This window comes from Phascolarctos cinereus, unplaced genomic scaffold, assembly GCF_003287225.1.
Source record: "Phascolarctos cinereus isolate Bilbo 61053 unplaced genomic scaffold, phaCin_HiC Scaffold_4;HRSCAF=312, whole genome shotgun sequence".
Lineage (NCBI taxonomy): Eukaryota > Metazoa > Chordata > Mammalia > Diprotodontia > Phascolarctidae > Phascolarctos > Phascolarctos cinereus.
This window is the reverse complement of record NW_027555847.1, coordinates 558144629-558166451: the sequence shown is the minus strand read 5'-3', so window position 1 is coordinate 558166451 and position 21823 is coordinate 558144629. Positions and strand designations below refer to the sequence as shown.

The following is a 21823-nucleotide window of genomic DNA, read 5'->3' as shown; positions in this document are numbered from 1 at the left end:
CTTTGCCAGAGAGCCTCTGGCATTTTATTTCTCAGGTGACTTTTGCTGTAAACATTACGAGATATCCACCTTGGTTGTTCCAGGTCATCAGGTAAAAGAGAACCTTCCCTAGACCAGAGGAAGTTAATGAATAGCCTCTGTTTCTGGAGCCTGGGTTTTTGCTCCTCCCCATCAATTCTAGAAAGATATACCGGGTGCTGAAAGCTTGCAGTCTGGAGCACGTGTAATAGAAGTGAGTCCCTCTGCTTGTAGCTAGCTGTCTTACTGTCTGGAATCAGCAGAGAAGCAAGCTTTTCTTCTTGCTGCTCATTTTCCCAAAAGTGTACAACTAGGATTTTGGGGTTGTTTTTTGTTTTTGTTTTTTCAAGGAAAGGAAGAATGCATGTGTGAAACCTTGGGAAAAATGTTTTTATTTACAGTCGATTTGTCTGTGTCTGTGTCTCTCTCTGTCTTTGTCTCCGTTGGAAGGGGTAGCCTGAATAGATGGCCCTGGCAGTGTGGGATTCCAGTGTGAAGTGTGGGTTACCAGGTTGCCCCTTGTTAGATATTTAGGTGTGCTTGGACATCATGGAATGCCAAACATCCTTTTACTCTCCTTGCTCCCGTTTTAGAGAGGCATGAGGGCTGCACAGAGTGCAATAGCCAAGCCCTGAACCAGCTGAAGAATGCAGTCACTTTTGTCATTGGCCCTCGGTGATTTCAGTAGAAAAGGCATTTTGCTGCAGTGTGTAGTCTGATGTTTTTGGTTTGGAAAAGCCACCTTCCTCAGGCATTTTTTAATCAACTAATCATTGATAAGAAAGAAGTGCTTCTGTGCAAGACTCACTTGGGTAGAGAAATCAGAAAGAAGGGCTAGAAAGAATGTTTCCCTTTAACATGTGCAACTCCATCTTGGGGTATGTATTGAAGATAGTAAAAACCATGAAGAAGGTGGAACAAGGGAGTGTTGTAGGCTTAGTGGTATATATCTGTGGCACCCAGAATAAAAGTTCAGAGAGCTGACGAAACATATCCTTTGTTCCTTCTTCCATCCTGACCCTCACTCCCTATCCCCCTATGTTGAATTAGCAGAAATCCTAAAAGAATTTCTGTCACTGAAAATATGCATAAAGGTACACACCTACCTATTATCTATTATTTAAGAGGCCCCAGAAAAGCCATCTGTTCTAAGACGTTTAGAGGTCGCTGGACTAAATTTGGCTGGGGTCTTTCCCTTCCCATTTTAATACCTTGACCCAGAATTTCTAATAGAAGGGATAATTGAGCAAGCACACAGAGATATGCCTGGTGTTTGCAGTGTTCTTACCTCTAAATAGCTACTTTGCCTGAGCTCATTTGCCCTTTGCCAAAGGCATAATTAGTGTCTTTCAGTTGGTGCATGTGGAGAGGACATGTGCTTGTTTATAGTAGTACACAGATCCTTACCATTGTTATGTTTCCTGGCATTAGAATGAAAGTCTTCTTTATAACTTCCTTCATCTTTATTCTAGTCTGGTTTTCAATTATTTACAGATTAAGCAGGGAAAAAAAGAACTAAAACTTATCACTGTAGATCCCTGATAACCAGAATTTCTTAAACTCGTTTCTGTGGAACCCTGGTGATCCATGCAATCTAAATAGGACTTTCTCTTCGTTTTTTAATAGTATTTTTCCCCAATTACATGAAAGGCAACTTGTAAACCTTCATTTTTTTTTAATTGAGTTTCAAATTTTCTCCTTCCCTACTGCCTAAAAAGGTAAGAATGTTAAATAGGTTAATTTTTCCACATTAGTCATGTTGTGAGAGAAGAAACAGACCAAAAAGGGAAAAAGATAAAGAATGTGAAAATAGTGTGCCTCAGTAAGTGTGCTTCAGACTCCGTCAGTTCTTTCTCTGGAGATGGATAGCATTTTCCATCATGAGTCCTTTGGAATTGAGTTGGATCATTGTATTGCTCAGAAGAGCTAAGTTATTCATAGTTGATGGTCATACAACATTGCTGTTACTGTGTACAATGTTCTCCTGGTTCTGGTCTCTTCATTTTGCATTAGGGCATGTAAGAGTCTCCAGGTTTTTCTGAAATCATCCTGCTTGTCATTTCTTATAGCACAATAGTATTCCATTACATTAATATACCACAGCTTTTTCAATCATTCCTTAATTGATGGGCGTTCCCTCAATTTCCAATTCTTTGCCACCACATAAAGAGCCGCTCTATATATTCATGTACATGTTGGTCCTTGTCCCTTTTCTTTGACCTACCAGCGATATTGCTGGATTAAAGGGTATGCACAATTTGATTTCCCTTTGGGTTTTTCTTCATTCTTCAGAATTTTTTTTCTACCTAAAATATTATAACTTCTGGCTTTGATGCCTGTTTTTGGTGTGAAGGTTGCCATGGGTTCTTGAATGCTCTGCTCGTTGTGGGGAAACATTGGCAAGGTCTATCAGAGTGGAAGGGTTCTGTGGATGGGGGCTTGTGAATATGTCATCTGAGGAATGGTCGAAAAGACTCATTACAATGTTGACCCCCGGGTACCAGGTTGACCACACGGTGAGGATGAATTTTTTGGTTTAAGCAGTCTTCCACTTATGATGTTGTAGAAGGGTTGCTGTCTTTTGTCTTTGAAAGGGAGTTATTCATTCTGATGGAATCCAGAACCTTTGAATTATTGAGGCAAAATAGTACATGTGAAATTATGTATCCATCAGTATTAGAATATATCGTCTGTGCCATTTTTTAGTATGAAAATAGAATGAGTTTTCTTTTGAATCAGAATTTATCTGCCCCAGTTCTTTTCACCTCCCATTATCTCCCTTCCCTTCCATGACCATTTATAGAGTCCATCAATCTACTTCAGGTATTATGGTCAAATTAATTTTGGTGTATTGTACCTAGTATTTCTCTCTACTCCCTTCTTTTTGGGGGATGACTTCAAAGAAAGAGACTCCCCAAAGGAGAATTTTGAAATGGATAGCATCCTTGGCACTCTGGGTGCCAAGATCTGGCATTGAGCCCATTTGGTGGTGATGCACTGGATTGTTTTGAAAGAGATCAATGGAAAGACTCTTTAGAGCTGCCATTTTAGGGCCTTTTCTCTAGTAATTGTGGGCTGGCATTACCTCTGTGGCACAGGAGTTTCAGTGACAGGCTGCCTGATAGAAACAGGAGGAGGGAAGGGACGCCTATGGAGTTCTCTATGAAAGTGTGTATGCTTTCCCCTCCAGAGCACATTTTACCATTCAGCAGTGACTTTGAATATTATGGGAGAGTGAATTCTAAGTAGGGCAGATGCCTGGGGTGATATAGTGGTCACATAATGAGAGGGGATTAACCTGCTAAAAAGCAATTAAACAATCCCTGAGCACAGAAGGAACCTTCTGGAACAAGATGGGAATACCTCACATTATATAAACTAGTTTGGGAAGGGGAGGGGGGAAAAAGCCCTTTCTGAGATGGATCCCCAGCTTCCTTGCAGGTCCCTTCTGAATTGTGACCCGTCCTGACTGTGTTTGACTTCTCTTAGGAGAGAGCTGGTGAACGGCCTTCAAAGTCTTCTCCTTTCTCTTCCTTAAGCCACAGACTCCTGGCTTCAGAAACCCTCTGATTTTCCAGCTGACTCTCTGCTGTACAAGTGGGTTAGATCCCGCTGAGTAAGCTATTTCCCTGCTAGGGACAGGTTTATCAGAGTAGTTATGAAAGAAGATCCTTGAAATATTTCTGCTTGAGGAAGATGATCTGTTTTAATTGCTTTGTGACCTTGATGAGTTGTTAGAGACTGTCATGAGATTTGGGAGAAAGAAAAGGGGCGCACCCAGTGAGAGAGCCCCTCGTTTCGGATGGGCCCTTTGCTCATTGACTGTTTGTATTTCTTCTCCCTCCCTGTAGATAGATGGGGCAGCCTCCTTGTTGTCTTTCACTGATTCCATGGCTTAGGTTACCATATGATGCTTTACTCCTGCCCTCCCATCTATTAGTTCCCTTGGTACCTCCCTGTCCTTGCTGAGATCCATTTAGAGACACTGGGAGCCAAATATTTTAAGTAGACCCTGGCCTACTTTTGATTTGTGATGGAAGGTCTCTTCAGCAGTGACTGTTCTCCATTATCTTAACAGTTCTCACGAGGGTAATAGGAACCTGTGCTTTGGAATATGTAGGCAAGATGGATTTTTTTAGGGGGGGGCCTTTTTTTTGGGTGAGGCAGTGGGGGTGAAGTGACTTGCCCAGGGTCACACAGCTAGTAAGTATCAAGTGTCTGACGCTGGATTTTGAACTCAGGTCCTCCTGACTCCAAGGCCAGAGCTCTATCCATCGTGCCACCTAGCTGTCCCATAAGATGGATAGATAATTTAAGGACTTAAAACAACTTACCCAGGGTCATTCAGTGCAATGAGGCTGGATTTGAATTCAAGCCTTCCTGTGTATCAGTTGATCGACAAGCATTTATGAGCACCTACTGGCTTGGGCAGCTAGGTGGTGCAGTGGAGAGAGCATTGGGCCTGGAGTCTGAAGATGCCTCTTCCTCAGTTCAAAAAGGCCTGTGATGTTTATTAGTTGTGTGACCCTGGGTAAGTCAGTTTGCCTCAGTTCCTCATCTATAAAATGAGCTGGAAAAGGAAATAGCAAACTACTCAAGTATCAGCCAAGAAAACCCCAAGCAGGGTCAAGAAGAGTTGGATATGACTGAACAGCAATGTGAGCTGGCCAGGCCTCACGGCTATGAGTATTTACACACACAAAAAAAGAGCTTGCAGTCTACTGGGGAAATGCATTTTGTGTATATTTATCTGTGTAAATGCATTTCTAACCTAATGGGATAGGAGTTCCTAGTGCAGGGGGCAGGAACAAAGGAAAGAAACAAGCATTTATGATGCTCCTGCTGTGTGCCAGGCATGGTGCTAAGAGTTTTACAAATATCTCATTTTATCCATATAGCAACCTTGGGAGGGCAGGTGGTATTATCATCATCATCATCTCCATTTTACATTTGAGGAAACTGAGGCAAACAGAGGTTAAGTGACTTGTTCAGGAACATACAGCTAGTGAGTGTCTGAGGCCACATTCGAACTCAGGTATTTTTTGAACTCCAGGTCCTGCTCACTGTTGACTGTGCTGCCTATTTTACTGTTGTCTTTGTATTTCAAGGGCCTGGCACACACAATAAATGGTTGTTAAACAAAATTAAATAAATTAAATGAATGCTTGTTAAATTTAATGGAATTTTAAAGATAGCATCTATGGATTTATACTTGGTGGTGGGTGTGTGTGTGTGTGTGTGTTTAAAAACATAAACTAGAGTATGAGGCAATTGAGGGATTTTCTCGGGCATATGGAAAAGATTGTGGGTGAAGAGTGCCAGCTTTAATTATAGGTATTTTCCCCTTTCTCATCAGTTGCATAGAAACTCAAAACCAGGTCAGTGAAGAAGATGAGGGTATTTAGGGATTCTGTATAATCCTAAAGCTAAGCCAGGAGGGGAAAGTTCTGCTCCGAATGGGGTCACTGTTGTAACCTGTTCTTTCCAGGGAGCAAATGTGCCCTTCAATTGGGATTCTTCTAGGAAGACGTCTCTTAGTCAGCTCCGTTGAAAGTGAATGAATGTGGGATAGAGGGGGAAAAAAGACGGGGCTGTGTGTGGGAGGGTGTGTTCATGTGTGTGCTTGTTCACACGTGCCCTCTGTCGTGGAGGTCAGGAATGTGGAGGAACCAAACAGCACTGGTGCAGGCCATTAGTTATTACCTGTCCTTAAAAATATTCTCACTTGGCTCCGGGCTCTGTTTCCAAACATGATATCGCTTCCCAGCTATCCTCAAGTCCAGGACATCTAGGCAGGTTCTTATTTCTTAGTTTGCCATCCCTCCCTTTCCCCATTATTACCACTTACTCTTTCTCCTCTGATTTGTGTGTTTTCAAAAGACGCTGATGATACATTTCCTGACTGTGGTTTACAAAATAGAGCATGAGGCTTTTCATACTATTGCCACAGGCCTTTTCTTTTTTTGGCTGGTTGCTCTTTTAGGCTACAGCTCTGCATTAATCTACGAGGGTTCTCTTTGATTTGGATTTCTGGCTATATGGAGAATAGGTTTTGAATTTATTAACATGTTTAAGTGTGCAAGTTGTATCTGTATAAGTATTTACAAGGAAGGTATTTATGTGATCAGCTGAGAACGAAGGTGGATAGATAGTAATTTAGTTAGAATGAATTTTTCTCATTTTGAGGGTTTGCATAGTCTGATGCTGCAGAACCTTAACCCTTGGGGTAGTGGGATAATACAGGACCTGGGGCTTGACACAGCAGGAGCACCACCGGACTTGCTCAGTCATCAAAATGTCTTTGAAAGGGTAGTGCTACAAAGGGCAAGTCCGCATCCCCCCACCCCACCCCCACTCCCAATCTACCGCTGGTATGTGTGCATGTGGGGTGCTACTAAATCCAAGTCTTTCCCCCATTACCTTTAATCAGAAATAATGACAGATTTGTTGGGTTTTTAATTTTTTGAAAAATTTTCATTAAGTCAGTAAATAGGCCAGATTCTAACTTCCTTCTTGATATGACTATATGGTCAGCATCACTGGCCAGTTTTTGTTGGTTCAGTCCAGAGAATTTGAACTCCGTTTTCTAAATCTCACCTATATGTAATACGGATCATTAGAAGAAGATTTTTCTAAAGCAAAACTGGTCTGTTTGTCAAAGAAATGATGGGGGGGGAGAAAGGGTTCAGGGGTTTGTCTTGTCAACATGCTTTTCTGAGAAGGATCCAATTTTATAGAAACCACAGCCTAAATTAGAGAGAGCAGGCTTTTGGATTACATTGATTTCTGTTGTGGTTGTAACATACCACAGTTTGATTTTTGTCCAGATGAAAACATTTGGTTTGCACTTCAGTAAATATTGTGGAGACATTGCCAGCTAATGCTGAAAAGTAATGAAATACTTTTGGCAAAACGCAGATGCTTTCATTGCTCCTGATTCCACTGCTCTCATCCAAGTTCAGATTTTTTTCACATTTGCTAATGCACTTTAAATAATCCGAGACAGAAATCTGCCTCTAATTGTTATTGAAAAACAGGGCGCTGAAAGAGAACTTTAATTCCATAGATTTTTAAAAGGTAATTCATTTTTGAGAAATCAGAGCTTTGGCACCTAAAACAGCCCTTTCATAGGTTATGTGTCTGAAACCACCAGGTGTCAGGTGGCATGTGCTGCCACTCTGTGTAACAGTTGACCTCTGTAATTTGTTAATTAAGGTCATAAAGCAGGCTTATTTTGTGATTAAGGTTGATGTTCAGGATTTTGTTACCCTAAGAATACAAGAGGCATGAGTGAAAATTAAAACTGCTGCACTCTTCTGTCATGTCTTTTTCACACAGTAATTCCTTCCTTCCTTCCTTCCTTCCTTCCTTCCTTCCTTCCTTCCTTCCTTCCTTCCTTCCTTCCTTCCTTCCTTCCTTCCTTCCTTCCTTCCTTCCTTCCTTCCTTCCTTCCTCCCTCCCTCCCTCCCCAGCTCCCCCCCCCTTGTCTGTCTCTTTCTTGTTCTCTTTTTTTCCTCTCCTCCCCCTTCCTCTCCCCTAAGCTCTCATCTCTTTTCTTTCACTGGTCTTAAATATTAAGGCTTTCTACCAGTCTTTCAGTTACCTGCCCTTAATTCTAGTCATGTTTTTTAGAAGATAGTCCCCACAGTGAGGAGGTGAAGGGACTTTCCACCCTGGGAGTACCTCTACTCCCCGCTGTCCCCAGTTTTGCCACTTTGTAATTATATTTTGTCCTTTTCTCACTTTTTTCTTAAGTTACTGTTTCACTTGACCTCCCAGCCTGCTTTGTCATTTCTATCCCTAGGTTTCTTAGTGACAACCTTGTATCAAATGGTTGTCATTCTTGGTTTGAGAAGCAGGCTTTTTTTTTCTTTTTTAAAGAAACCTTAGCCCTCTTTCCCATTTATTTTTCTGTAATTGACTCACAGTTACTTTCCTTAACAACTTTTGGATAAATATACACTCAGCTTTGTTTCAGTGGTTTGCATTTGCTGAGTGATCTGGTGTATGGCACAACACATGTAAGCCTAAAATTTTTTTCAATTTTAACTTCTTATTGAATGACCTCCACAGGGAAGCTTTTTTCCTCTCTTCATCTAGTCATAGAACCATAAACCTTTTACCTTCAAGGGGTCTTCAGAGGGGACCACTGTATTGATATCACATTGGGAGTTGGTGATCAAGGGAAGATTGAGGCCCCTTGACTGGTCATTTTCCCCACATCCATGTCCTAGCCTCTTTTCTCTCAGAGTCCTGGATAGAAGGGTCATTTGTTATACCAGTGAAGGATTCCTCTTTTTTTTTATCCTTTCTTGAAAGGTTGAAAATGTTTTTCAATGGTGGTTTTTTTGGGTAGCTTTTTTTGTTTGTTTAATTTCTTTATTGATTGATGCATTTGATATAGCGAGCAAAGACATAAATGACTCTCCCTAAAAGTAGTAAAGAAACACTGCCTGAAAAGGTTTTTTGGTTTGGTGGTTTTTTTTTTTTTGGTCTGACAATCATTGCATTTTCTACTTGAATCTTTCATTATTTGTTAACAGAAAGCACTCTGGTTCCAGTGCCATCCATTGTATTTGACCTGAGTTTTGTGGTCTCCAGTTACATTGTTGTAATTTTTGTGTTTCATTGGATTCTGCTTTCTTCGCTCTGAAATAGTTCAAACGAGTCCTTAAAAAATTTTTTTTTCTCAACAAAACTAAGATATCCTATAGGATGATTTGTTGTTTATTTCTCCTATCATGGTTTCCCTATTGCCCTTTTTCATGATTTTCCTGGGGGTAAAAATAATTTCCTTTCTCCAACCCATCCCAACATCTGAGATCCATCAGTGGTGTCCTTGGAACTGTGGGGTCTACAGAAGATGACTAAGGCATGGGCCCTGCCCTGAAGCAGCATACAGCTGAGTAAAGACAAGAAGACCCACTTGTTTGAGCATAACAGCATACATTGTGAGACAGTTAATCTTTTTATCCAATTACATGACACACAGTGCATGAGCAAATGGAATGGAACCATTAATTCAAATCAGCTCTACCATATTTCTGGGATAGGGTGTATTAATTTATTCCCCAAAGGTGTGCATAGTTTCTCTTCTTCTCTCCTCTCCCTCCCCCATTATTTCATTTCATGAACCTAATTCCTCCCCTTTATTTATTTAAACCATATTAGAGTATAAGTTAAGGGCAGAGGCGATCTTTGCTTTTTATGTGTCTCCCTTCCTCCCTCCCTCCCATGGTCTTTAATAAATATTTCAGATGACATGTTTAGAATCAAGTGCTTACTTGTGTGCCCATAAGTGAGTTGGCATTTATAGACAGTGGAGGTTCTGCTTCAAACTGTATTTTGAATAATGGGATAGAATTTAGAATAAGCTGAGAAGATATCCTCTGTTGTCTAGTTAAATATACTGCTTTGACCAGCTATATAGTCCTTTCTGTCTTCTTTCTTAGCTTTGAGTTTGTTTGTTTTTTCTAGCTACCATCTAGCATTACCCAATATTGAATGGGTATGTATGATGTCAAGGATAGGAGCTACTATAGGCCTTAACATTAAAACATAATTCTCTGCATACCATATGGTTTTCCAGCCTGAAGTGATGACCCACTTATGTCAAAATAACATCAAGATGCCTTAATTTAAGAAAACTGCAATGTGGATGAATCCTAACTTGTTAAAAGGATAAATTAGGCAGGTAACATAACATAAATAATCTGAAACTTTACAAAAATTTACTGCATAGAGATCCTTTAACAAGGTATTATTGTACTGACAAAATCCTCTGTACGTAGTTTTCAACAATATTGTGTTAACATTTATCTCCTCCCTCTCGGAGAAGTAGGAGATTATAAGTGGAGAATATTGTATACATGGTCAGAAGTACTCACTGTCTTTGGTCAAGCCTCTTTCCTTCTCCTCCTCTTGCTTTTCCTCCCCTTTCTTCTCCTAAATTCCCTCTTTTGCTCCTTCCCTCTCATTTTCTTTCTCTTTTTCCCTCCTTTCTTCCTTCCCTCATTATCTTCTTTCCTCTTTCCTTTATCTACCTGGGAAAACTCCCTGGGTGGTGAGATATACCTGAAAATAACTGATGTGAAAATAAAAGGTATTACTGAAACTTCACTTCCCTTTATTTATTTATTTATTTATTTATTTAGGCAATTGGGATTAAGTGACTTGCCCAGGATCACACAGCTAGTAAGTGTCATCTGTTTGGTCTGAGGCCGAATTTGAACTCAGGTCCTCCTGACTTCAGGGCCTGTGCTGTATCCACTGCGCCACCTAGCTGCCTCTAAAACGTTAATTTCAAAAAATAATAACTGTGTGAGGATTTGCATTTGTTGTAAATACACACACACACACACACACACACATACTATATGTAGTGTGTGTATATATGTGTGTGTGTGCATATACACACACACACACACACACACAAACACTTTAATTTCAAAAAAATAACAATTGTGTAAGGATTCGCATTTGTTGTATGTATGTAATTTTACTGTTGTAATGGTGTTGCCCATTTATCTTTTTGCCTTTTTTTAAAGGCTATATAAATGTCAAAGATTGTTTTTACTTGTTCATACTGACCATCCCATTTCCTTTCTGTAGACATTTTCTTTTAAATCACTTTTTAAAAATCGTAAGTCAGCTTTCTTTACAGGGTCACCTATTTTAAACATTAGTAGATTAAACTTACCTCAAGCAAGATTGTGAGGTTAAATGAAAGAAGGGTTCTACCAAAATCCCCTCTACAGTTGGTAATATCAAATAGCTCTCCGCACTGCGCCCCCCCCCCCAATTGCAAAGGGAAAAAAGAAAGCAAATTTGAGACCTTCCAAAGAAGGTGAGATAAGTTAGTGTATCCTCAAGCCTGGTGCAGGACCCCTTTGGGTGCTGAGTTTGTAGGGGGTGGGTCTGGCAGGAAAGAAATTTGTTCCTGCTTAGACAAACCAAGAAATTATTAGCTATTCTGCTCATTTGTAGTGTGCTTCAGCAAATATCTTCCATCTCCAGTTTATAATGGTCTTCTAACCAACATTTAGTCTGTTTTCTAAGGCCTTTTCTCCTTCTCTTTCTCTCCAGCTGCTCTCTTGTATGTTTTCATGACAGTATTATTGTGTGTGTGGGTGGTGGTGGTGGGGTTGGGGTCTTTGGGTTTCTGCCTTTCCTTGGGCAGTACATGTTTTTAGTAGAGGATCCTTTGCCTGTTGAAGTAGGCAGTCTCCTCCAGAGCCACGTTCGGCTGTGATTCCTATGCTACCAAGGCCCAGTTAGTTGTGCCTCTGAGGTCGGAGTCACCTCTTTGCATTAGGATCTCTGGTTCACTTTCCTTGTGTCTCAGAGCTCTTGCATTTGTGTTTAGACTCTGAGACCACCGGTGTTATTATTGGCTCCTCGCTTGGATGTGTCCCCTGTAAATTCCTGGCCTTGGTAACTGTCATTCTTCCCACACTGTGGTTGCTCTCCGTGGTATCTCCAGGGCTTATCGATTGGTAGGTTTTCTCCCCAGTCCTTTGTTGTTGTTGTTGTTGTTGTTGTTCTGTTTCGAGACCTTTTGATTAGACTTATTTGCAAAAATCTAGGAAAATTCATTATAAATGGAAATATTCATAAAGCAAGTTAAACTTGTTACTGCGTAATGTTCAGTTTACAATAAATTATTTGGGATGTATACTTTAAAAAAACAGAGTAAGTTAAGCTGATCTGCAGAAAACTTTCCAAGAATTTCCTCCTTTCCCCCACTCTAACCCTTTCCTTAATAATTTCTTCAGTTGACCAACAAATCCAGCAGTCTGTGTCAACCATGTAACCTTCTAAATGAAATCTCTGCCTCGGATTCCTAAAATAAAAAGCTCTCCCTCAAAATTGAATGCCTTAGCTAAAGTTTTTTTCCTATCAAAAGAAGTCATTCTCTTCCTTTTCTACATTTGCTCATGTCTGTCACAAATATTTTTAAGCTTATTAGAAAGTCTGTTGATGATGGTAATAATCTCTAGCCTCGGTGGAGAAAGGAGAGGAGGGTGGAAGGCTGGGCAGTGACTATGTCTTGCAGGCAGATGATTTGGTAAGCAGCTGCAAAGAATGTTCCCAGCGACCATTCATGGCCTTCTTGCAATGTACCCTGCAACTGTCAGTTTCTGCAGGCAAGGACCATTAACTAAGGGTTTTTGTGTAATTTTTTTTAAATTTATCTTAATTTATCAACAGACACTTCCATAAGCTCTCTCCCCAAGACAGCGCACAATCTGATATAGGCTATACATATACCTTCCTATTAAACCTTTTTTCACATTAATGATGTTGTAAGGAAGAATTAGAACCAATAGGAGGAGCCACAAGAAAGAGAAAACAAAACAAAAAAGAAGAAAAAAAGAGCAAATAGTATGCTTCAATCTGCATTCAAACTCCATAGTTCTTTCTTTGAATGTGGATAGCATTTTCCATCATGAGGCTTTTGCTTTTGGAGATGTCTTAGATCTTTGCATTGCTGAGAAGGGCTAAGTCTGTCAGTGTTGGTCATTGCACAACGTGGCTGTTTTTTCAGAGACGTTTATTTAACTTTAATTTTTATGCTATGCCTAGCTTCTCTTGACTTGTCTGCTTACCCCCTCCCAATCACTGAACCCTTCCTTGTAACAAAGAAAAAAATTTTAGTTGAGCCAGCACCAGAAAGACCAGTACACACACTAACACGGTATGTACCATGTTCCACATCTGTGGCTTGCCACCTGTCTGCTGAGGGGAGGAAGGTGTGTTTCCTAATCGTTCACCACCATCACAATTTTTCATCACAGTTTCTTTACTGGTTTCATGTTGTTATTTGTTGCATTATTGTAGTCATTATGTATTTGTTATTTTTTGTTTGCATTATTGTAGTCATTTTTTGGTTATTGTGGTCATTATATATATATTTACTTTTGCTTTCTTCATTCTGCATCACCTCATGTAATTCTTCCTCTTTCTCCTGTGGCTGTGGTATCCTCCCCTGCCCCTCCCTTTTTTTGGGGCAAACTAAGGGACTTGTCCAGGGCCATATAGCTAGAAAGTGTCTGAGGCTGAATTTGAACTCAAGTCCTCCTGACTCAAGGGCAGGTACCTATCCACTTCACCACCTACTGGCCCCTCATGGTATCTCTTTACATTCCCCTTGCCACAGTTTGTTCAGCCACTCTGTAGTTGATATCCAACCATCTTCCTCTCCCGTCCCCCCAATATCTTGCCCCCACAAAGGCTGCTGCTGTGAATGTTTTATTGTATATAACAATGGACTCCCAAATAGGGTCCACTGGATTTGCTTCCCAAGGTTCTATGATATTCCCAGTTGGAGGGTGGAAGGATGGGACGCACTCTACCCTTGCTGTAATAGCCAGGGTTATTTGTCTTTGGCACAGTCACACCTATCCCTGTCCCCTAGCAATCCCTCCCTTTGCCAGTCTCCCCATCCTCCCTTTATGAGACAGACTGGGCGGGGCCTCTCAGGGCTCCTTGGCATCCACAGAAACAGCTGCATCATTCCCTTTGGGAGTTCCCCCTTCCCCCAACCCCTCATCGTCTCGGCTCTCTGACAGGCCCTTTTGGCTTGACTTTATGTTAGGGCCAGTGGCTGGTGAGTGAGGGCCTCCTATTCCCATTTGGGTTGGGACAGAAAAAGCCACGCAGGAAGAGCAGGCATATTGGCTTCATAAAGAGTATTTTCACCTCCTCCCTAAACCCACTCTGCTTCCATACTTCCCTATCCCTGGCAAGAACCACCATTCTACTTAGCCAGGTTCTCAGTAGCTCAGTATCATCTGTCTCCTCTTTTTCCCTCATACCACATAGCCAATTAGTTGCCAAAACTTTTTTGTTCCACCTAGAAATCATTCCCTTTCCCAACTCAGGTGGTCCAGTCACCACCCTATTTCAGGCACTGATCACTCTTTTTTTTGGGGAGGGGTTGTGTGAGGCAATTGGAGTTAAGTGACTTGCCCAGGGTCACACACTGATCACTTCTTGCGTGGACTATTAGAAAAGCTTTAAAAAAAAAAAAAGGAAAACAAAAAACTTTTTTACCTTTTGTTTTTTGTATCATCTAATTTCTCCATGTATTCTTCATCCTAACAGCTTCTGGAGAGCCATCCCTTAGAAGGGAACAAACCCTTTTTAAAGCTGTGCTAAGCACTTCATATAAGTGTTATCTAATTGATCTTGCACTAACCCTGGGAGGTTGGTGCGATTATTATCAACATTTTACAGATGAGGAAACTGAGGTGGACACAGGTTGAGGCACTTGCTCAGGGTCACGCAGTTAGGAAGTAGCTGATTGGAACTTGAGTCTTCCCAACTCTAGGCCCAGTGCTCTTTACACTGCTCTGCCTGGCTGCCTGGTGGAAGTGCCTTCTCCTGGCCCCTGTTGGGGGCCAGGCTTGTTCTTTGCAATTTTGCAACATTCACTTTCCATTGTTTGTGGTTCTTTCTGTTTACATTGTGGTTGTGGTGGCTTATGTTGTTCTCTTGGTTTTGCCCATTCCAGTTTGTGTCAGGTCAGGTAATAATTTGCACCCTTTTTTTAGTTTAACATATTCACCTTTTTAAAAAAAGAAGTTTAATATTCCAGTGCTTTCATTGATGACAGTTTGTTTAATCATTTCCAAAGTGAGTTGTATTTATGTTGTTTCCAGTTCTTTGCTGCCACAAAAAGGGGCTGCTATAAATATTTTTGTATATGTGAGCTTTTTTTTTTCCAGTGACCTCCTTAGGGTATATACTTAGCCGTGTAGTCTCTGAGTAAAAAGGTGTGTCCATTTGAGCTACGTGATTGGCATAATTTCAAGTTGCTTTTCAGAATGGGTACACCAACTCACGCTTATGTTAAAATGCAATAATATGCTAATTTTTTTTTTCCAGGATCCGTCCAACATGGAGTATTTCAGTCTTGTGTTATCTTTGCCAATGTACTGAGTGTGAACTGAAACCTCAGAGTTGTTTTGTTTTGAATTTATTTTATTGTTAGTGATTTGGATTCTTTTGTGTTCTTAATAGTTTGTAATTTTTTCTTTAGAGAGCTGTTTTTTGTTCCTGTCTTTTGGTCACTTGTGTGTTAGGGAATGGCTTTGGGTGTTTTGAGCTACTAGTTGGCTGTGTGTCTCGGATAACCATACAACTGCTGGAATTACTTTGTGAAGGAGGAGATATTATTTGGCTTTTATCTCATCCCTTTTGTTTTTGTTTTAAACTTTCAGTTTTGATGTAAATTTTATAATGTACATCATTATTAGTACAGTAACATGTATATAATCTGTAAGTCCAGTAATATCTACATTGAACATAGATGCTTGAAAACTTTTCACTGACAGAGGTGCTTGATCAAAAAGTCAGGAAACCCCTCACATATAGCACCTTTGAGTTAGTGAAACCCCTTGGGATACATGCTGGGAACAGATGGCAAGTGTAAAGGGGATAGCTGAGTGACCTTTTCCTTCTCCAAAATCAAAATTCCTTTCTATAACCTCTCCTTCCACCCCCACCCACGACTTAGGGCCTGTCCTAGAATTGACAGTGTTATATTTTTTGTGTTTGTGTTCTGAAGTATAAAACTTGTTAAAAGTTGTAATCCAGAATGGCCTATTTTCTAAGAAAAAAAAATTAAGTGAACATACCACTCTCCTTTCATATGCCTTTATTTTATGTTATTGTAAGAATTACTAAAGAAATTGAGGCATGTGCTACGAAGGTTAAATAGCATTATATTAGCCTGGTCACATTTTGCTTTGGCTCTGTCTGAAATGCCAGGAGGTAAAGCTGATTTCCTTGGATGACAGGCTTTTTATTAGTTAAATGTTCACTGTTGAAAGTATTGCTGTAATTACCCTATCAGTCCACCTCTCTGGTACCTGTCAGAGCAGCCGAGGAATCATCCTTGTTTCAATCTATCCCGAGCTCTGAAGGGATTTCTGTTCACAAAACCATTTGCTTATCCCATCCAGGCTCCCCAGCGCTGCCCAACAACATGGTATATTTTGGAAGCTCTCAGGATGAGGAGGATGTAGAAGAAGAGGATGAAGAGACAGAAGATACTAAAGCGGCCACAAACAATGCTTCATCTTCATGCCAGTCAACCCCCAGAAAAGGAAAAACACACAAGCACGTTCACAATGGACATGGTGAGTACTCTGATGCATCATAGCTTCCTCGACCCAGGCGGAGAGCTTGAAGGGCCCTCAGAGGTCATTCCCATGAGCCCCTCTCATCTTCCACAAGAGATTCAGTAGTGACTTGTCCAAGGTCACACAAGTCACCTCAGCCCCATTGACTCCATGGCTATTGTTCATTCCACCATCCCAGTATCTACCCAAGCCTACTCAGATGGTTCCACGTCCTAGTGCTGACCAGTCTGGCCCTGCTCAGCTTCTGAGATCCAGTGAGGTCAGATGTGTTCAGAGTATTTTGAGAAAGAGAGTATATTTATTTGTGGAAGGAAGCCTTTGTCCAATTTCCTCGTTTTATGGATAAGAAAAGTGAAACCACGGGAGATAATGACTGCCTGAGGTCTCACATGTACTTACTGGTAGAGTGGGGGAAAGAAAACCAGTTTTTCTCCTGCCTAATCCAATACTCATTCACCTGCCTGTTGTCACCTTTACTAAGCCTGACCTCCATGTAGAAGGAAATGGATATGATGACCTATGTGCATGATATGAAGAATTGGATGCATTTCATAAGACTTCTTGCATTCATATCTGCCAGAAAAGAGGGTTATTTACAGTGGTGATTAGAGAGGCTTTAATATCATATCTTTATTTTACTCAGAAATCTTTACCACAAAGTATCTTTTGTTATATGGTGGGATAAAGCTAAAGGTACACACTGACTTTTAGTAGCTTTGATTACAGTTGGGGATGTTAACTGATTAGTCAACAAGAATTTATTGACAGCATCTCCTTTACTTAACGTTAGAGATTGGTTCTGTGAAGGTTAGATTCAGTCAAAGGGCTGCACTTGAGGACGTAGAGGGCCACGTGTGGCCTTAAGGCCGCAGGTTCCCCACCTCTGGTAGGGGGACTACTTAATTTTTGTCATTTTGCCTCTTAGCATTTAACACAAAGTTGTCACGTAAACTAGTCCTAATAAAGAAAGTCTTTCCTGATTGATTGATTGATTGCTTATGCCTGAGGAAGATACTGAAAAAGTATGTCATCATCCCTTCTGATATATATGGTTTGGTTGTGGAAACAAGATCTACACAGGAAAACCGTAGCTATTTATTCCAGATTTGTGTAATTAAACACCCAGCTTTATGGTGCTGACAGTAATTATCTTTGGAGTCCAAGAAAAAGTCTAACCAAACATTTTTCTGAGGTGGGAGTCAATAGGCTTCACCAGACTGCCAAAGGGCTACATGACATAAGAACCCCTGGCCTAGAGAAAATTATCAAGTATCCCAGTGACTCTCTTGGAAGCTTTTGTGGATCTATTGACCTGAAGCTTTTGCTTACTGAAATCCTGAATTGGTAAGGTATGCACTAGAAGTGGAACTTAAAGGTGATTGATATACCTTTTGAAGACACATTGGATTTGTAAAAAGTTCCAGATGGTGGGCCATGGGAGGGGAGGGAAAAATCATAGATTTTTCCACCTTTTTCAAGGTTGGGTGTCTGGAATCAGGAGGTTACAATGGAGAGAAATGGGGATCTGTTTTGTTTTTTGTTTTGGTTGGTTTTTGTTTTTGTTTTTGGAGAAGATTGGTTCACTTTGAGACACCCAGTAGCCAAGACATTTGGGGATATTGGCTTGGAGCTGGAGTGAGATTGTTAATACTGGAAATAAAGATGTTAGTCATCAGAATTGATAAGTAAAGCCATGAAGATGGGTGAACTCTCTTAACAGACTGCAGAGAAAGAAAGATGGGCACTTAGAATGTTTTCTTTTTACCCTGAGGAAGAATTAATTTTCTTGTTCCATTTTAGCTGAAAGGATGATAAACAAAAGAGAAAATGTGAGCACAAAGTATGGTCATACAAAAATAGAGACTAGACCTCTTTTCCCAAGTTTTGCTGTCTTAGTAATGATCATCAGTATAGATCACACTGATTACTTCCCCAAAGGCATAATGTATTTTAATCATGTTGTTTTTTCAGTGTGGGTAGTCAGGTGAATGAATCTGTCGTGTTGATCCATACCCTAGGTACTTGTTGAAATTTGGTTTCTTTGGGAAAAAAACCACACAAACAAAAAACGAACCCTCTCTCTTCTTCCTGCTTGCTTTAGGCTAGTGAAAAGACTTTGGAGTTTCCTATATGTGTTTTTGAAGACAGGATTCTACTTCTAATGCCAGATAACATGCTACATGTGCATGGATCTCCTTAGCTTGATTTTCTTTTGATATCCTGAGCTTAAGTGTTACTGTGGGAAGAGTGAAGGTGAATCACTTGACATCATTTTATAGAGACTTATCTTGGGTGTGTGGGGTTGGGACATTGTATGTGTATGTAGTGGTTGGTGGTATTAATGGTGGTGGCTATTTCTAGTGCTTAGAAGGAACTTTTGAAATGCTTTTAAAATTGGAGTTATATTTAAAAGCAAAACCTATTATGGCACAGCTACAGAGGAATCTTATGTCCATTTCTAGTGCTTTAATTCACACTGTATTTGGGTGCTGAACCTCAGAACCTATGTTAACTTCCTCCCATGCTGGGCCATGTTCCATAGGCTTCTGTCTTTGAGCCAAGTGACTTCTGAATGGAGGAGAAAGCTCTCCTCCAGGCTCTTTGCCTCTGGCTCGGTGGAATCACTCACACTTGTACACATGCATGTCCTGCTCCAGGTGCCTCTTCCTTTAGCTCATCTGCCACTTTGGGGGCAGGGGTGGCGGATATTTGTAGGATTGAGTTCTGTTGTAAGCCCATGGGTTCGGCTTGGAGAGTCCAAACTACTTGGAAATAGATTTTTTTTTTATTTGTACATGAGACAATTTTTATTGCTTTTGGGGAGTAGATGTTTGTCTGTGTTGGCCTATGCATTCCTGTGATCTCTTCTTTGCAAAGACCAACTGAAAATAGTGGCTTTCTGAAACGAATCTCTGTTTAACATTTCTACTTTAACTATACCTAAAACTATTCATTTGCTAGTCTCTTACAAGGTTCAAACAAGAACCCATTTTTAATATGGGATGTTAAAAATGGCAACTTTAGGTTTCTGTAGTGGCAAAGTTTATCTGCCTTAGCTGGAGAGCTTTAAAATTCCCCTACGTTTCTTCAAGGTTCTTAATACTGTCCCCAGAGGAGGGGGCATTCAGTTTCAATTATATTCCATCTGGACAATTAGTAGCAGGCATATAAATACTTAGCTTCACAGAATCATGGAATTGGATATACCTTTTCATTAATTTGATTGAACCTGGTCCAGGACTGTTGACATCCATATACCTTTTCAGTTTGCGGTAGGGAATAATTGTAGCCTGCAGTTTGGATCACTGGACTGATTTTCTGTGGTCTGTTAAATTCCATGAGGTAATATCCCCATAGATGCCTTGGTTATATAAATGAAATATACCTTTGACATCTTTAGGAGGGAAATATCCCAAAATACCATGAGGTGAAAATACTGGTCCAGGAAATTTTGTTTCTCTCAATTCTGTGTCTCTCTGTCCTCTTGGTTTTTTTTTACCTCTTTCTTTGGAATGTCTTACTGTGTTTCTGTGTGCCTCACTCACTGTCTTCCTTGTTTTTTTCCCTTTTTAAAATTTTCCCCCTATTTTTCTGTTTCCTACTCCTCTTTTCTGTTCTCTGTTTTGGTCACTTTAGGGGGAGATAGTTTCCCCTCAATGACCCAAAATAGTTATATTTTTAAATGGAATTTTATGTTTCCTGTCCTTATTTGAAGGAAAAAAAAATCCAATGGGTTTTTTTTTAAGTTTTGTAGCCTTCAGTTCAAATTTCCCTAAGTAAACAAGCATACAGACCTGTTCCACTCTACCTTTATGAAAAGTAATTAGTGGTAGTGGAAATTACTCATATATGGTCAAGAAGGGTCTCTGAAAGACCTTTTAAATGCATAGTAGTTTTCACAATATAGAGATTTTGTTGGATGTAGAAAACATGGTTAACTGTGGTGTGATGGTTTGTTCTCAAGTGTCAGAGAAAATGAGCTCAGAATCGTTGAATACATATCTATAAAGGGACTCTCATGAGTCCCCTTTTTATTGTCAGCTAAAGGAGTCAGTAAATCAGTGATTACACTTAACCATGATGTTAGGGATTGATTAGAAACCTGAATAAACTAGTACAAATGTCTTGATCATGAGGGGGAGCTATCTCATGATCATCTTTGATAATCTTGTGAACTAGGTGCCAAGTTGTTATGCTAAGCCAGGCCAATGAGATTAATTGCCTGCTTGTCTCCGAGATTTCTGCTCTTTTGTGGAAGATAGGCTTTTGAGGTCCATATGGCAGGAACAAAAGCCATTCATAAGTGATACTGCACCATTATGTTAATGAATACAGTAACACCTTAGTTTTCTGTCACCCAGCAGCTTGTTTCCCACAAGTATCTGGGGCCACAAAGGATAGCCAGAGTTGGCATAGCCTGTTTATGCCTTCAGTTTCAGCCATGCCACGTGACTTAAATCTTAAATAGCAAAGCCCTAAAATTACATGGAGTGATAACATTTTCCCCTGAAAATAACATAAGTTAGATAAATTTGGTTTTCTAAACTTATGATTTAGAAGTTGTTGATTCTATTGTACTTTTTGGAAAAGGTGACAATTAAAAAGCTCATGTTTTGTTTTTAAAATCAGCTTGTTTATTTTATTGCTTTTCTGTCATCAGTGGTTTTTAGGTCAATGTCCTACTCAATTCTTAGAGCAGAATCCATTGAGACAATTTTGGGAGCAAGGAGGGCCGTGTCATCCAATCTCATCATCTCCCATGTGTGCACATTGCAGCCAAGAAAGGTGAAGTTATTTACCTGACATCCCATAGTTAAGGCATAGGAGAAATAGGAGGTTAGTGCAGTCTCTTCTGCCCACCTGCTCTCATTCTGCCCCCAAACAAGCTTCTCTTGACGCTTCCTTTATTCTCTGTTGGCCAAGGCTACGGTGGTGGCAGGAGTAGGTCGTGGCCACTCACCTAAGATCAGTAAAGAAATCTTCGATCTTGTCGACAAGTGGTTAGGATTAATAATCAGTCTCCATAGACAAAGCCAGGATTTGCTTGTACCCGCTGATGATTGAGTTGGGTCAGTGATGTCCTAATTGAATAATCAGATAGATTGTGGTCATCCACCAAAAAAAAGACCATACAGTCTCCCTGTAATGTCTCATACTTAAAAGATTTTATCCATTGCCATTGTCAGACACCTGTTAAATGGTCAGTCAGTTAACAAGTATTTAGTAAGTGCCTACTGTGTGCCAGGAACCATGCTGGACATAGTAGAGCAGGGGTAAAATATCAACATCTTTAAAAGCGTGCTGGTACCTGCCTTGTTCGGTTGACTTTATCAGTTGCACATCACTCAGAATTCCAGGGGTGCTTCTGGAGAACCTGCTGGGGGTGCCCAAAGGGGGAAGAAGGCAGTCTTCTTGGGAACAAGACCAGCATTTGGGGCTGGCATAAGGCATGAGGTACCTGACCAGAGAGAAGCAGCATGTCCTCTGATCTCAGTCAGCTTTTCCTTGCTGTACATAAAGACCACATTCCCTAGTTATTAGGCAATTGATTATCTAGACCAGCATTTGTTTCCAGATGTATAAGAATGGATTGGTTCATTCAGGGTTTTTTTCCCCCAGCTAGGAGCAGCAAGGGCAATACCTTTGGTTTAAGGTTT

General features: G+C 40.4%; 1 protein-coding gene across 4 annotated transcripts in view; it reads left to right on the top strand.

Annotated features, from left to right (window-relative positions):
• JARID2 (jumonji and AT-rich interaction domain containing 2) overlaps window positions 1-21823 on the top strand; it is a 334127-nt gene that overhangs the window by 240875 nt on the left and 71429 nt on the right. For all 4 annotated transcript variants that reach the window (XM_020986790.2, XM_078153580.1, XM_020986792.2 and 1 more), the window contains one exon: window positions 15987-16163. In XM_020986790.2, the coding sequence (XP_020842449.1) occupies window positions 15987-16163 (177 nt within the window). The remainder of the gene's footprint in view (window positions 1-15986; window positions 16164-21823) is intronic.